The 15,477-nt window shown below is 36.0% G+C and overlaps 2 protein-coding genes across 2 annotated transcripts in view; both read left to right on the forward strand.

Annotated features, from left to right (window-relative positions):
* Positions 1-3,653: 3,653 nt before the first annotated feature.
* Positions 3,654-15,477, forward strand: part of LOC100891493 (amine oxidase [flavin-containing] B) — a 42,112-nt gene continuing 30,288 nt past the window's right edge. The window contains exons 1-3 of the mRNA XM_030975202.1: positions 3,654-3,726; positions 9,785-9,885; positions 12,505-12,599. Of these exons, the coding sequence (XP_030831062.1) occupies positions 9,834-9,885; positions 12,505-12,599 (147 nt within the window). The 5' untranslated portion in view covers positions 3,654-3,726; positions 9,785-9,833. The remainder of the gene's footprint in view (positions 3,727-9,784; positions 9,886-12,504; positions 12,600-15,477) is intronic.
* LOC115920171 (V(D)J recombination-activating protein 1-like) lies at positions 13,292-15,350 on the forward strand. Its single transcript, XM_030975203.1, has 2 exons — positions 13,292-13,825; positions 14,220-15,350. The coding sequence occupies exon 2, from the start codon at positions 14,256-14,258 to the stop codon at positions 15,180-15,182; it is 927 nt and encodes a 308-aa protein (XP_030831063.1). The 5' UTR covers positions 13,292-13,825; positions 14,220-14,255; the 3' UTR covers positions 15,183-15,350.

The raw sequence follows: 15,477 nt of genomic DNA on the forward strand, positions 1-15,477 counted from the left end.
TAGCCTAGGCCAGGGCCTATGCCTTGCCCTTAGCCCGAATGTTCTGTCTCTTTCGTTCGTTAGCCTCTGATTTGGGTAGGGTTGGCTAAAGAGAGGAGCCGACTCTACCCAAATCAGAGGCTAGCGAACGAAAGAGACAGAAAATTTAGGCTAGACTATGCTATGAATACTAGCCTAGGCTTTACAGTAACACTAAAGTGTAGCCTGTTAATATAGCCGCGCCAGCTCAGGAAACGCAGTCGCTTATTGGTGGAGTGTTACAGCCGGCTAGCACCGGCGAATTGAAAATCATAAACCGCTCCACGAAATCTCATCGGCTTGGACTAGCAATGAGCCATTTGCGCAGTCTACAATTAAGTCTACATCTACTACCGATTACTATCGGTAATCAAGCTATGAACTGAACTTAAAATTATGAGATGTGCTGTAATGAAATAACCTACGGTAAACTCCTGATTGTTTCTAAAAATATTACCGTCTACGACTTAAATTAGAGTTCATTCAATCAGTTAATATTCTTTGGTCAGAAAAAAGGATGGGGTAGGGGATTAACCGGGTAATACGTTGTGACAATGCGGATAACCCCTCACTGCAATGACGAACACATCACAATCATTTCAGATATCTTCACACAAAATTGATCTTTAGATCTACTTACTTTTTTGGTATCCGTATGGTATCACTTTGATGTCGATGTTCGCCTGAAGATTTTCTGCTCAACTGAGATGTATTTGACAAACTTTTATTATAATAGAAATTCACTTACAAGAAAAATGTTTCATTGTTCCTAATTGAAAAACTTCAAAGTCGCAGTTCATACAACCGCCATTTTTCGTCATTTTCTTGCTCAAATCGTAGGGAATTCTGGGAATGCAAAAAATGTTTTATGCATTACTTAATACATAAAACATTTTGTCGATGGCCAATCAACAAACAGTAGTTGGCGTATTTTTTTACGTCATTGCTCATGAATATTCATTGACCCTCCAAAACCGTCGTTCAAATCGGACAAAACCCCCATAATGCATCCAATGCAAAACCTATGAAATGTCAAAGGTCACGATTTTAGTTGGCCCTCTAGTCCTGTGTATGATCGAATCTCTTTGAATAACTTACTGAAGGACACCCTCTAATAAAAGCATGTAATTTGTGTATAGATTTGTCAACGTGGTGGTCTTTTAAAGGTAATATTATACAAATTTATTTATATTATGATATGATAATATTGCATTTTCACTTTTTTGAGAATATTTATATTATGTACATAGTTTGTAAATTACTTTTTTTATGTTGAAACATGCAGAAATCAAATCAAACAAACAAACAAAATTAATTGGGTGTATTATCATGGAAGTAACAGATTCACTTTTCATCACCTACAATCTCTCTGTTCATAGTACTTTTCGTGTTTCTCTTTTTTTTCTTCTGAATTATTTATGTATATTCGCCATTCGATGATGCCACGCGCTCCCTTAGCTATGCACGTTGTCATAATATGTTGTCATAATTGTCAATAACGATTACTTGCTTACGTTGGAAGTATTCGTTTTAATCATATCTAAAAGCATATAAATTTGTTTTCTGCTTCGTCACCATAATAGAGCCATATACCAGATCCGATTCATATATTAAGGGATTGGAAGATTTCTATCAAGTAGGTATATTATATTGAGATTATTTTAGAATATCATTACATAATTCATGGAAGAAAGATAAGGGTTTAATATAAGGAAACCATGATATAAGTGGATTTACATTGCCGTATTACATCTACATGGTGATTCTTCATCATAATTATTTGCAGGCAAGTCTTTGGTGAACAAAACCAGGTGGCGTACCATTAATCTTTAAAATGATCAGAAAAGAATTGCAATATTGATGATTTTTCTTCCAACTTATAATTAAGAGACCCCAGATTTCATGTTTAAATAGTATTTTTAAAGAGCTTGCCGATTCCTTGGGGTAAAATATGAAACCCCTTTAGTTTTCATGATGGGGCTGTATAGCCAATGCTGTTCTGAGATTTTGCAAAGAGTTAATCGATCCTGCGGATTTCAAGATATCTGATCGAAATTATCTTTAAAAACTGGTTAAGTGGAATGGGTATCAGTTTTTCTAGCACATGCCTAATGAACTATAAAGTCATTGCTAACTGTCACCACGTGTGTACTGAGTGTACAATGTACAGCTTTGAACATATCCAACTGCCGTACATCATTGCAGATGCCATTTAAAGGGATTTTTCAAATGCCACTTAAACTGCTGAATGAGAAAATACAAAGGTTTGAATTCCACCCGATTCTCAAAATCAAAGCATTTTTTTATTTTTTTATTACAGCGTATAATTTTTTTAATTTTTTTTATTGGAACCGTCAAAGGTATATTTGCCGATTAAAGTATTTGAGAAAAGACAAATGCACAATTTAACCAACCGCACAATCTTTTTTTTTTAGTTAAAGTGTTGAAATCATGAATTATGATTACAAAATCTTAAATACTTTAATTATTTACATATATTATGTATCAGTTTGTTCAATGAATGTTTCTCTTTTTTCTTGTGTTTTGTTGTTGTAGGTGTTTAATTGTTTTCTAATGATTTTGCAATTATTTATGTTCGTCATAACTCTTACCGTGACTTAGTATTCGTAACAGCTAAAAAAAAATTGTAAAGCTCAAAGTAAGCTACATTGGAATGCATTTGAAAATTATTTAGAATATTAAGTCTGTTTTTTACAATGTTTGTATACTTTGTGGGTATAATACAAATAAATTCATATATCAAGTTAGATTTGTATTTTATTTTATAGTTGATTGCATGAAAAGCTATTGTAGGATCAAACTATCTAGTGCCAAAGAGTTCATTTGCATGCTTTTAAAACCACTTATGCCTTTCAAAATTATTTAGGGGAAGTCCACCTTAGAGTTTATTTCTAAAATGTATATGATGAAAGGGCTATACTTGTGACAATCCATCCCTTGAAACTTTTTTTTAAATTGCATTGCTCCCATTGTGTGCTCTTTTCAAAGACCACAAAAAGCCCTCATATTGAACATTCCATCTCATGAAGTCGCTTAGAGAGAGAGAGAGAGGTTATTTCTAAAATAAAATAAAAGGGCTATCTGACTTTCAAGAGCCTTTCATTTCAGTTTAGAAATAACCTCTCTTTCTCTCTTCAAGACAATTTTCTCTCTTGGAAGTCAAATAGCCCTTTCATTTCATTTTAGCTTATTGCGTATGCAAAATTACAGGTTATATTGCCACATTAAAATTCATTCATACAGTTAAAATAAAATAAATGAAGTTATACTTTTTAGGAAATGGCAGTAATACGGACATTGTGAATAATGGATAAAAGTATCGCACTAAACCTTTCAATAAACAGACTTTGAACACGTATTATGTGAACTTGAATATTGGTATCTTACTGAAGAAGGTGAAAGATAAATTCAAGCAGACAAGGGAGGAGTCGAAAGTGGGAGAGTAAAGGAAAAGACAAGGGAGAGAACGAGAAAGAGAGGGTGAGGGAGGGAGGGAGGGGGGGGGGGGGGATAAGTAGAGTGACACGGTCGCGCGATTCCCAGGGCAAACGAACGCGTACGTACGTACGTACGTACGGTACGTAATACGCGCGCATGCATGCATCGGCATTCGAATCCATATCAGCTGATTCCTCCTCACCTACGCCCATCGCATCGGACCGAAGACTGGACTGGAGCTTTTATTTAGTAAGTTAATTTAGCTAGATCAATAGAACGTCATTTCTCATGAGTTGTTTTATTTTGTTTTCCATTCATTTCTTTAGATTCTTATGATATTTTTTCGTACGATATGTGTCGTAAACTTTGATAAATTTAGTTGTGAACACCTGTTTACACTTCAATCCAGCGACTCTGCATCTGCGTCGTTGACCGGGAATTTTTGCTGTCTCTCCCCCGAACCGCCTGCCTGCGTTTTAAGACTAAATGTGCTGCGGGCTAACTACATCATGACTAACTACGGGAAGCTCCGACGCCGATGCCTGCGGTGCAGGTGTTGGAGCTTCCCGGGTTACATCATTACATAACACCACACGTGTATCTCGCTTTTGTAAATGTCGTCAAAGTTATCAGCGCCATTGTTTGACGATTAGATATACCGGTAGAGACCATGCAGATAACAGTATCATTACACTTCCCCTGATGCACATACTTCATAGATCTAGATCACCAACAACATTCAACTTTTTTCAATTCAATAAATCAAGGTCAACACAACATTGCATGGCATGTGATGACTGGCATTAGACCGAAAATTTCTGTCTCTTTCGTTCGTTAGCCTCTTATTTGGGTAGGATCTGCTCCTCTCCTTAGTTAGAGACAGAAGCCGACCATAGTCTGCTCTGCAAATGTTGGTGGCATGTCACCAAACTTTGGACGGTCATTTTACTTTTTTAGCAGATTCAAATCCGATGCATTTCTTCTCGAAAATTAGGCCTTGGCTAATCGTCAGTTGTGTGTGAAGTGCGTTTTGCATGAAAAAGAATGCAATAGTTTCCAGTACTATCCAACAATTTCAGTGCATGTACATCATGCGCAGTAGTGTGTGTAGAGGTTAGAGCACTTGTGGGCCTAATCTTGCGCAGCACTATGCATATAGAGGTGTATTAAAGTGCGCTTATCTACAATGTATGTGTGCGCACTAAAAGCCTATTAAACTTGAGAATTATTTGTCAGCCATACTGTCACAAAACAATCTTGAATGAAATCTTTTTACATCAAATACCCTTATAATCTAAGAGTTTCGTAGTACATGTATAAAACAAATGATGCATGTTTTCATCCGTTCATTATACATGTACGATTTATCCGCCCTCGTTGAGGCTGTGTGTATCTATTGCATTCAGCCTAATGGCTTCGTGCAATAGATACCCAAAGCATCAACTTGAGTGCGAATAGATTGTATAATGAACTCATGCGCATGCAACATTTGTATTACACAATATTGCAGTCTTCAGTAGTATTACTACTACTAGGGTGATTATGTGCCACCATTTTGATAAAGGTTATGACAAAGAAAAACGATTTTCACCAAGACCCTTATTTGATTTATACCAGTTCAAGTACATGATACCTCATTTATACTGACTTTACTTTACTGTTCCTATTAAGTACCTTGGTTTCTCTGGTCGCCCTGTTGTTCATTAAGTATACAAATAATGCACTGCAGTGAGGGCATTAGTAAAAATTACCCACATGCAAGGTAGCTTTGGAACAGTCTAACACGCCCGAGGCGATAGCCGAGGAAGTTTGGACTGTTTCAAAGGTACCAAGTGTGGGTAATTTTACTAATGCCCGAACTAAATGTTGTGTATTATTTGTTTTATAAAATTATGATGAAGTGGATCCTTGTTATTTGATAAATCACCCTCATCTCAAAGTCTGTACATTATTAATTCTAGGTCTACATCTATGACTGATCTAGATCTAACTTAGATAACTAATGCATTTTAAATTCCACGGCAGCCATTTTCGCGAGTAAAAGTAAAACGATAAATCTCAATGGTTGTGATCACAAAACATGATCGCCAATGACCGGTCATTACCACAGGATAATGACCGGTAGTTATCCAAATTTCATGTTAGGCTAAATAAATGTATGGTCACGTGTACGCTTTTAACCAATCATTTGATTAAGATCTACATGTACGTCATAATTCTATATATTGTCTTAAAAATAATTACATCCATCATCAGGACAGATTTCTTAAATTATCTTTCAAGAGATAGAATATCAGTTTTCTGCGGTACAAGTTCAGTATGTAGCAAACAATGCAGGCTGTCAAATCAAAGAGAAAATGTGCTCTCATATTCACTTGTAAGACCTTATATCGGACAACTGTCTTGCATAAAGTAAAGTACATTGTAGATGCGCTTGTCAAAGGAAAGAAAGTTTTAGCAGACAATACAGGCTGTCAAATCAAAAAGAAGATGTCCTCTCACTAGATGAGCCTTATTTAATCATTCAACCATGACATGTAGATATACTGTATATATGCACTTTTCAAACAAAAAAATGTTAGATATTTAGCAGGCTGTCAAGCCAAAGAGAAAACTGTGCTTTTAGATTTATAGCCCTCTTTTCTTTAATAGATGTGTACAGTACTTTTGAAACGAAGGAATCAGGAATGCAAGATCTTTTACAAATTGTACAGGTTGTCAAATCTTGAGAATTCATGCAACCTAGCACGTAAGCCCCTTGTTTATTTAGCAAAATTGTATTTACCCTATCTGTCAAGTTCACCAGGTTCAAACCGTCATCGAAATGGGAGTGTCAGTCTGTAGAACTCTATTTAATATATCCCATTGCCTACTGGAACTGGGTGGCTCCTATATTAAGCCTATGTGAATGTGAGAATCCAGTTGTCTACGGGTTAAGGTACTCTTCTGACACACTGTCAAGTTACCAGGGCCCTAGTTATGTACAAGTTTCATTAAAGGTAATACAAAGTTTTGGTATGTGTTCATGAATTTGGTTCAAATGAACATGTTGGAAGCATATGCGATCCAACAATATTCAGTGATCGTTGTCGCGGTTGAAATCGAGTTTAAAGTTATGAAATTGTAAATAATAAACTCTTTATGTTGTATAGCTCCCTCTCAAGGTCAAGATGTTAATTAAGCTATAAAACAATGTTTCTTGACTAAGATCGACCGATTAGCTATTCCCGTTTGGAAATTATATATCACAACTACCGGTACATATTCTGAGATTTTCATGGTCGCAGCTGCCATTGTACGGCCGTATGTGCTTTTTGAAATTTTTCAAAATTTAACGGGAGCACCGGTAAATTCTTATATTCAATTTTTCTTGAAAGCAGAAATGTTTTAGGGGCTACATTTTCTAGTGCTTATAATACATCCACATGGGCATCCAAATATATCAAAATTGTAAAGAATCACTATCTACCCAATTTTCAAAATTTCCTAAAACTTTGTATTACCTTTATTAAAGCAGATATCCTAAGCAAATAAATGTCCCTTAATTTGGTACCTATGGCAAGCATATCTTATTTATAAGTTTTTCAATTACATAAGTATCACAGACAAAATCTGGCTACTCGAAATCCTTGATTGAAATGTCGAAAATATCCGCCTCTCTTTGCATAGAAAATCAGTCACGGCGCTGGTCTACTATATATGACATCACGTCCAGGAAAGAGTATATTCACGTACCCGGATGTTCCATAGAAAGCATGTGCAGAGAGATACGATTTTCTGCATATTTTATTTCAAAGGTTGAAAAGTCTAATAAATCATAATTCTATGTACAATTCTTTACCTTCCCCTAATATTTCATAGTATTAATATCAATTCCCCTTTTAAAAATTATGACATATACTGTACATGCCAATGATGTGCTATTAGTCGATATTTTCACCATGTAATTTTTGTTTTGGTGTTGAAATCGGCCCAGGCACGGAGTGAACAGTAGCTGTCTGGTAAGTGGACCCATGCACAGTTCATTACCATACAGCAATCTCCTGGTGGTTTCTTCTTCCTTTTTCCCATGTCTCGCGGATGAATATTGTTCGATCACTAGACCTTGTCAAAATAATATAGAGGAAGCGCACTTGCATGATCTCGTTCAAGTTTGATATTTTACAACATAAAATGTTTAACTGGGTACTGTATCCTTTTTTGAGGCAGTCACACACATCTATGATAAGTACTGTCATAGTTCTAGGCCTACATGTACCTATTCATTTTACAAAACTGCTCCTGTACCTTATCTGATGACAAGGTAATGCATCCGCCTATTCATACGTGCATGTAAACTTGTCTTAAATCTCTACCAAATAGGTGAATGAGGATATAAAAAGAAATTAGCGACTGGAAATGTTGCTTTGTTATTCTTCATTCAAATGAAAACAGAAAATCCATGAAATATACTCATTTACATGTACAACAACAAATCTAAGCTCTGACAAGATAGCATAAAGGGATATCACTGCCATTCACTCTCACTGAGCTCATGAGTCCTGTTCGTGACGTCACGGATAGAGGCCCGACTCTACATGCACTTCCGGGTTTCAGACTTTGATAGTTTGGTAGAGTTTACCCGCATAAATTCACTATTCTAAACTTGTTTTTGTCAGTTGGACACCATTTAGTGTTATTCTGGGGGTTAAAAGCTTTCTATTGATGTAATTATCTCAATATTTGGGATTGTCTTAGAATATCAACTTTAAGCATCACAAAATGTCTCTTCCTCATGGAAACTCTGAAGGGTTCCATCTTCGTCTAAGTTTGCCGAGCTCAGTGAGGTCATTGTTGCCTGATGTCACATTTGGTGAAAATTTCTTGTCAAATCTTCGTCGAGGATTTCCTTGATATCTTGATGAATAAGATTGTTGAGCAAAATTGGTATTTAAGAACACGAAATACCAAAATTATTACAAATTAGAATGTCATCACTTAATAATAGAGACATACATGTACACGTAGAACCATATCTCAAGGCTATTGAGCTGCTTGACAATGGGGCTTTGTAAATTTATGACCTAACTGTTACTTTTATAGGTATAATTCATGAATCATATAACTTTTATGAGAAGCTGCCACATGTACCTCTTTTGAACAAGTCATTTTGATCAATACCAAAATGAATGGGGGGGGGGGGGGGGGGGGGGGGGGGGGACTTGTAAAATGTATGAACTTATGAAGGAACATGTTTATGAGGGAAGTGCACCATTGTGTGTACATGCATGTGTAATTACTCAGATTTGTTTGTTATTCATTCCTCTCACATGATACGCCCCTTATACTCCTCTAATACTCCCCTTATACTCCTCTAATACTCCAGGGCCGGTATTCAATTCAATACTTAAGTACAAAATTTACGCTTTTTACTTACATGTACATGTACATGTAGTACTTGGTTTAATACTTAGCCTATTTTTGTATTCAATTCAGTCTTTTGGCCAAGTATAATTTTACCCTAAATTTAAGTCAGCTCCCTACCAGACTTGGAGGCCTTGATTGGCAGGTATATGGTTTTCTTACGCAGTATTATAACCTGCACACAATTATATCAGCGCGCATTTATTGCAACGCTTTGATTGCGCATTACTTTTGATTGACCGTGTAATGTCACAATGCTTATTAGCTAGTATTATACTTAGATTTTGTCTTACATAATTGTAAGTCTTAAATGCGATTTGAATACGAGATAAGTCAATTACTTGACTTTGCCAATTTACTTAGTAAATTTCTTACTTATGCTAAGTATTGAATTGAATACCAGCCCAGACTCTCATTCGTTCCCAAAGTATGGGCTGTATTGGCTCATACAGTATGTATGTGAAGGTTAATGAATTAATATTCAAACCTTGGGTTTGCTATGAGTTTATACTTGTACAGTATGATTGATCAAAAACCAAACCAAACGAACTGCTGATCTGCCATATAGTTAAAGTGCAGTAAACATGAATGATAAATCAATCACAATCATTTCAGGATGCCAGTTTTCAGGCATTAGCCTGAATTCAGGCCCTGGGGAGTTATTTTCAGACCATAATTTAGGCTGTTTTGTGTACAAAATAACTCATTCTAGGTGATTGTCAGGCCCTCTGATCAATTCTAACTGGCATCCCTGTCGTTTGTAAATGCAGAGTACATACCTTATGCGTGTACATGTATGGAATGTCTAGATATTCCTGTCTGAACAGTTGGTAGGGGTTAGAATGTAATGCTGATTTCACACGGCTGAGATTGTGTTTTTTCTTCTCATATCTTCCCTTTCTAGCTAGCAGCACCTGATATTTTTCGCGGTGAGAGATTGATGAGAACTCCAGATGGGTTCTGAGAGAGTCAGGGATGTCATTATTGTAGGAGCTGGGATCAGCGGTAAGACATTGCCTTCTATCTTAAACCCGTTGCCTACCGGAACTGAGTGGATCCTGTGTTGATCCTATGAGGAATATAAGAACTGAGTAGTCCATGGGTTATTACCCCTTTTCAAACTTTTGAAAGCCTTCAAGAAGTAATTAGTTTGAATCATTTTTTTTCCTCCATTTTTGTAGTTAAGGTGATATACATTTGTAAATAATGATAGATGTACACGTACATATGGAGCAGTCGCTTTGGGGATATGACATAACCTTTAAAAACAATATTTTTCCACACCTGAGATTATCACCCTGGGTGAATGGTCCTGCAAGTAGTATAGAGTGTGACAAGGAATGTGTCCTGCCAGTACTCCATTTACTACTCCAGGGGGTTGTTTCACAAAGATCCTAGGTCAAACTTCACTCCAAGTTGGACTTAAATATTATGGAGAGCCATTTTGTAGCTTTAAAATGAAATATATTCAAAAGCAAAAAATCAAGTATTTTAGACTTTTTATAAATTCCACATCAATAACATGAAATCTCCTTTAAAATAGAAAATATGAATGATTTGAATCAACATTTTATGCTTTTTTAAATAACTTTTACAAATTATTTCCAAAGATGCCAACAGCTTTCCATAACTTTTAAGTCCAACTTAAAGATAAGTTCAACTTAGGATCTTTGTGAAACACCCCCCTGGGGTGAGAGAGACAAGTGTAGAATAAATGCAGTTTAAATGCAATGAGCCATGATTTAACTTTCAGTGACATGCAGTCAAGTAAATACCTAAACTGCATGTGGTGTCAAGGTGTCTTTACTCTTTAGTTTTAGTTGATTGGTTTAAACACTTGACTCGTAAGGCAATGGTCGTGGATTCAATCCCTGACACGGCACTAATGTCCTTTTGCAAGGCATTGATCTACATTTGCCACTTCATATCCAGGAGAGAAATGGGGACCTGGAAGTATGAAGAAAGCACTTGTGTTCAAGTTCAAGTTTTATTTCTATTTTCAACAAGAAAAACACAAATTATGTACAATAAATACATGTACATAAATTACAAACACCATTTTACAAAGTATACAAAAGCATTATACAAGTGTACTGTACATGTTATTTTTATTTGCATAACAAAAGGTATTATTTATATAATTCATAATTTAGTTACAAGGAATTATACGATTATCATATTATACAATCTAAATCAATTAGTAATTGCCATATGCCCTCACTGTAACCAGGTGGTAGGAGAACTCCCCACTAATGGTACACAAATGTGCTTAATAAAGATGAAGTTGAGTTCTGGTCATGCGATTGCATTGTGAAAGAAACGGTGTGGAATCGATCAGAAAAGATTGATCATCAAGCATATAAGAATTTGTGTGTATTACAAAGTTCTGGAATGATCAAAATGATCAGAAGTTTGGCCAAGTCTTGGAAAAGTTACAAACACTGTACACAGAAAGATGTATATGGGACTACACAAACACGTGGCGTAAAAATCCTACCCCCCCCCCCCGAGTTTTACGATGTTATTTACATATTTGGAATACAGTATGAAGGCATTTGAAGAGCCATGCTTTTCAGGGAACATGTCTTATCTGATGTTCTTCCACACTTCCACACTTGCATACATGATAACGCTCACAAATTATTTTTCACCTCTTCCCAGAACTCAACCTTCTCTTTATTAAGTGATTCTAACGACCAGGGTAATAATTTCTATAAAGCACTTAGAAACAGCATTTTGTATTAAGAGCCACATGTATATCAATGCTGTTATTTATTATTATGAGATAATGAAGCGGATCCTATTAAATGATATATTTTGCCTAGCACATCATTTTAGTAATGACAATTCATTGGTAAATACTAATGAAAATTCATTAACACATCATGTTATAAAGCATCATTTTATAAAACAAATAATACACATCATTTTGTTCGGGCATTAGTAAAATTACCCAAACTCTGTACCTTCAAAACAGTCCAAACACCTGAGGCGATATGTATATCGTATTATGAGACTTGAACAGCATACTGGTAGCAATATATATGTAACATTTCTGAGTCAAAGGTGTTTATTTTCTCACAAGCTAGAACAAAACGAGACATAAATCTTAGAAACGTATTCTAATTATCATGTACATGTACATGTAGGCACGCTTTTAAAGATTTTTTTGCAGTGAATTTGTACATTGTACAGTGTAACAAAACAAAAATTTGGTATCAAAGAGAGGAATGTAACTAAATTTTTCTCCATTTCATTTAATTTCATTTCATTCTTACCCAAACTGTCTTGTGCAGAAGTCATTTTTTATTTATTGAAAAAATGATTTATCAGTCTAATGGCTCAAAGAAATCAATTGTTGTCTTGTTTCTTCAGAAATAATCAGATTTCTGTTGATATCCCAGAAAAATTTTCAAAGTGAAAGGTAAAATGACAAATTTGTTGAAATTTTAATTGTCAACTCTCTGAAGGGGATCAAATACCAAGGCATTCCCAAAATAGAATATGCCATGCTATTAAAGTACATAGATCCTGTAATATATACATGTACTCTATATTAAAAGTACATTGTTTCTGTAATCCATACCCCCACTGTAACCTGAACCATACATCATCTTTTTAAAGGTCTATCAGCTGCCAAGCTCTTACATGAATCTGGCCAAGATGTACTGGTACTGGAGGCCAATGATCGAGTCGGAGGGCGTACATGCAATTTCTATGTAAGTGGAGAGTACCAATGTTAAGAATCTGAGGAATCGCGAGGTATAAAATGTGATTTTCGATGTGAGACTCATCTTCTATGATAGACACTGTAACATGAATTCTCATGCACCACTGTCAGGAGGGTTATTAGATAACATGAAATACATGTACATTTAAACAGCATGCGCCTCAGTTGAATTATTGTATTATTGAATTGTTACAACTCTCTTCGCCTTTAATATGAGCTAACATTCACAACATAACAGTAATATGAGTGACTCGGTGAAGAAAAGAAAGAGGAAAGGAAGGGATCGATGGTACCAGACAAATCATAAACCAAATAATAACCTGCAAATTGCAAAAACCTCCTCTTTTTTTTTCTTCATTTAGATGTTTTTTTTTGAGTGACGAACTATAAGAACTAAACATGTGATAATTTGTTTCCCTCACCTTATTGCCCCTCGCCCCAACCGGCCCCACCGGCCCCACTGGCCCCACCTTGTTTTAAATACTTCAGAACAAAATCCTGGATATCCCCAATCATTTGCAACCAACTGATAAATTAATACACTGTATGTAGACACCCTGTCTGCTCATTGGACAACACCTGTGAATTGTTCAAATAATACAAAGCGGGATCATGGAGATGAAAAAGATGATGAGCTGGCAACTTGCCAGCTTTTTGGGTTGTTTCTCAAACCAGTATGCCACGTATGTGAATGAAATGCGCGCAGCGCTCACCTAATGTATCTTGTATTGACCGAGAGAGGGCTCACTCATCTTTAAAATTTAAATACCCACGCCAAGGTCGATCTTGTTGCTACCGGTTGCTACCGACGCTATGAATAATATGACTCACACATCTAGGTCATTGGGGAAACCCCAGAGAGGTAGCCAACCTCATCTTGCAATGAAAATCAAATATATGATACACATACTTTCTTACAAAACAATGGTGACATTCAAAACAAGAAATCAAAACACCGGCAATCAATTTTGAATTCGCCGGCGGCAAAAGGGGTGTGTCGGTCCCATATACACGTAGATATCACAGTAAATATTTTCAGTATTTTTGAGGTTTCTTAAAAAAATATATCTACCTATCCACAATTTTGCTTGCCTTTGTGTTGCTTTTATATCAAAATTGACTAGTATTGTTTAAACTTTCTTTCATTTCTAGCCATCCTACCTTTTTTTGGGCAATCATCTTGTGTTGTTGGTTTTGACCTTGTGTGGGGGTTTTATAGATAGATAGATGATAGATAAATGGTTTATTCAAATCAAATCAAACATGTAAACAATAAATGTTCATTAATTCCATGCTTCGTAGCTAAAAACTAAATTGCGCAATGGATTACAGAATTAATTATTACAAGGTAAAATTGCACTTACTAATAATAAACTACTATAGATAATAATGCAACTCTTGGCACCGGCGTCGAACCGCTGCGCCACCCCAGTCACCAGTGGGGCACGAAACAGTAAGATCATATACCCCCCTGATGAATAGCACGACGCAACGGATCAACACCCATGCATACAATATACAGCACAATTCACAGTGAAATAATGAATACAAAAGGACAGGTATGGAGGAGGAGAGAAAGAAAGGGGGAGGGAGTATAAGAAAATGATATATACGTTCATACTGTACTGTACACACATCTATATGCATGGAACAGCATATTAATTGTTTGTCATTGTTGTGTAGATTTTGTGGAAGGAGGGTTGAGACTGAATTGGGAAAGAAGGGGCATGCATATATGGTTTCAGACTACCATCAATTAATTCTACAGAAATTTAACATTGACATTTCTGAGGACACATCAGATATACACCCCAATAAATTTTGTTGCACATGCTATTGCCAACTCACAATCAAGAAACCATCTAATTTGACACCGAAAAACTGGGACTCGCACAAGAGAACATCAGACTGTCAAACATGTACACACTTTAAGCAAACACAAGCACCAGGCAGACCAAAGAAAAGAAAAGTTGGTGGCCGCCCCCCTGCAACAACAACACCTCAGTCTCACTTTTCTAAATTGGGAGTATCAGCCACAAAAGGCAATCAGAAATACAATATCGATCAGGACACATTTCACATTGACGATTCACTACAGTTCCTTTTGTGTAGTGTTTGTAGGTCTGTTGTGTCGTGTCCTGTAGAGTCACCTTGTAACCACCTGTTTTGTCTAGACTGTATATCGTCTCTCTTTGCCAAAGTGTCCGTTAGCTGTCCTCTTTGCGACCTTCAGTTTCATTATTCTCAAACACACACACCAGCCACATACATCATCACATTACTACACAATCTTCATGTTCAGTGTTCACTTTGTAAAACATCCATGCACTACACCAAAACATCAGGCCATTCATGTCAAACCTCAAATTGTGACCATACATACGCTAAATCTAACTTTGTGGACCTCAACACCCAACAACGCCAGCAGATAGCCTCTGACTACCTTAAAAGTCAGATGGCCAAGTCCCATGACGGTTTGTCAGCCAGCATAGGATTAGCAGGTCGTGGAAAGGTAAATGCAACAGTCTTGTTTACTTTTATATCTTTTATTATATTATACATGTATATATAATTTCAGTTTCATACATTTAAATTTCATACTGTAAAGAATTAGCCATTTATTTTTTTAGTTCACAGTATAACAAACGAATAAAATAATCACGATGGTGCATATATCATGTACGTATATAAACAAAACCTTTTACCCCCACCCCCCCCCCCCCCAAAAAAAAAAAAAAAATTAGAAATAACAAGACAAAACATGGATTTCTAGAAAGCTACAGATATCATTTGATTTATATAATTTAACTATTATCTAGATATACACCCCTGCAATATGTTGATTCCTCATTAGATATACATGTAAA

Source organism: Strongylocentrotus purpuratus, unplaced genomic scaffold (genome assembly GCF_000002235.5).
Source record: "Strongylocentrotus purpuratus isolate Spur 01 unplaced genomic scaffold, Spur_5.0 spur5_scaffold_8, whole genome shotgun sequence".
NCBI classification, from domain to species: Eukaryota; Metazoa; Echinodermata; class Echinoidea; order Camarodonta; family Strongylocentrotidae; genus Strongylocentrotus; species Strongylocentrotus purpuratus.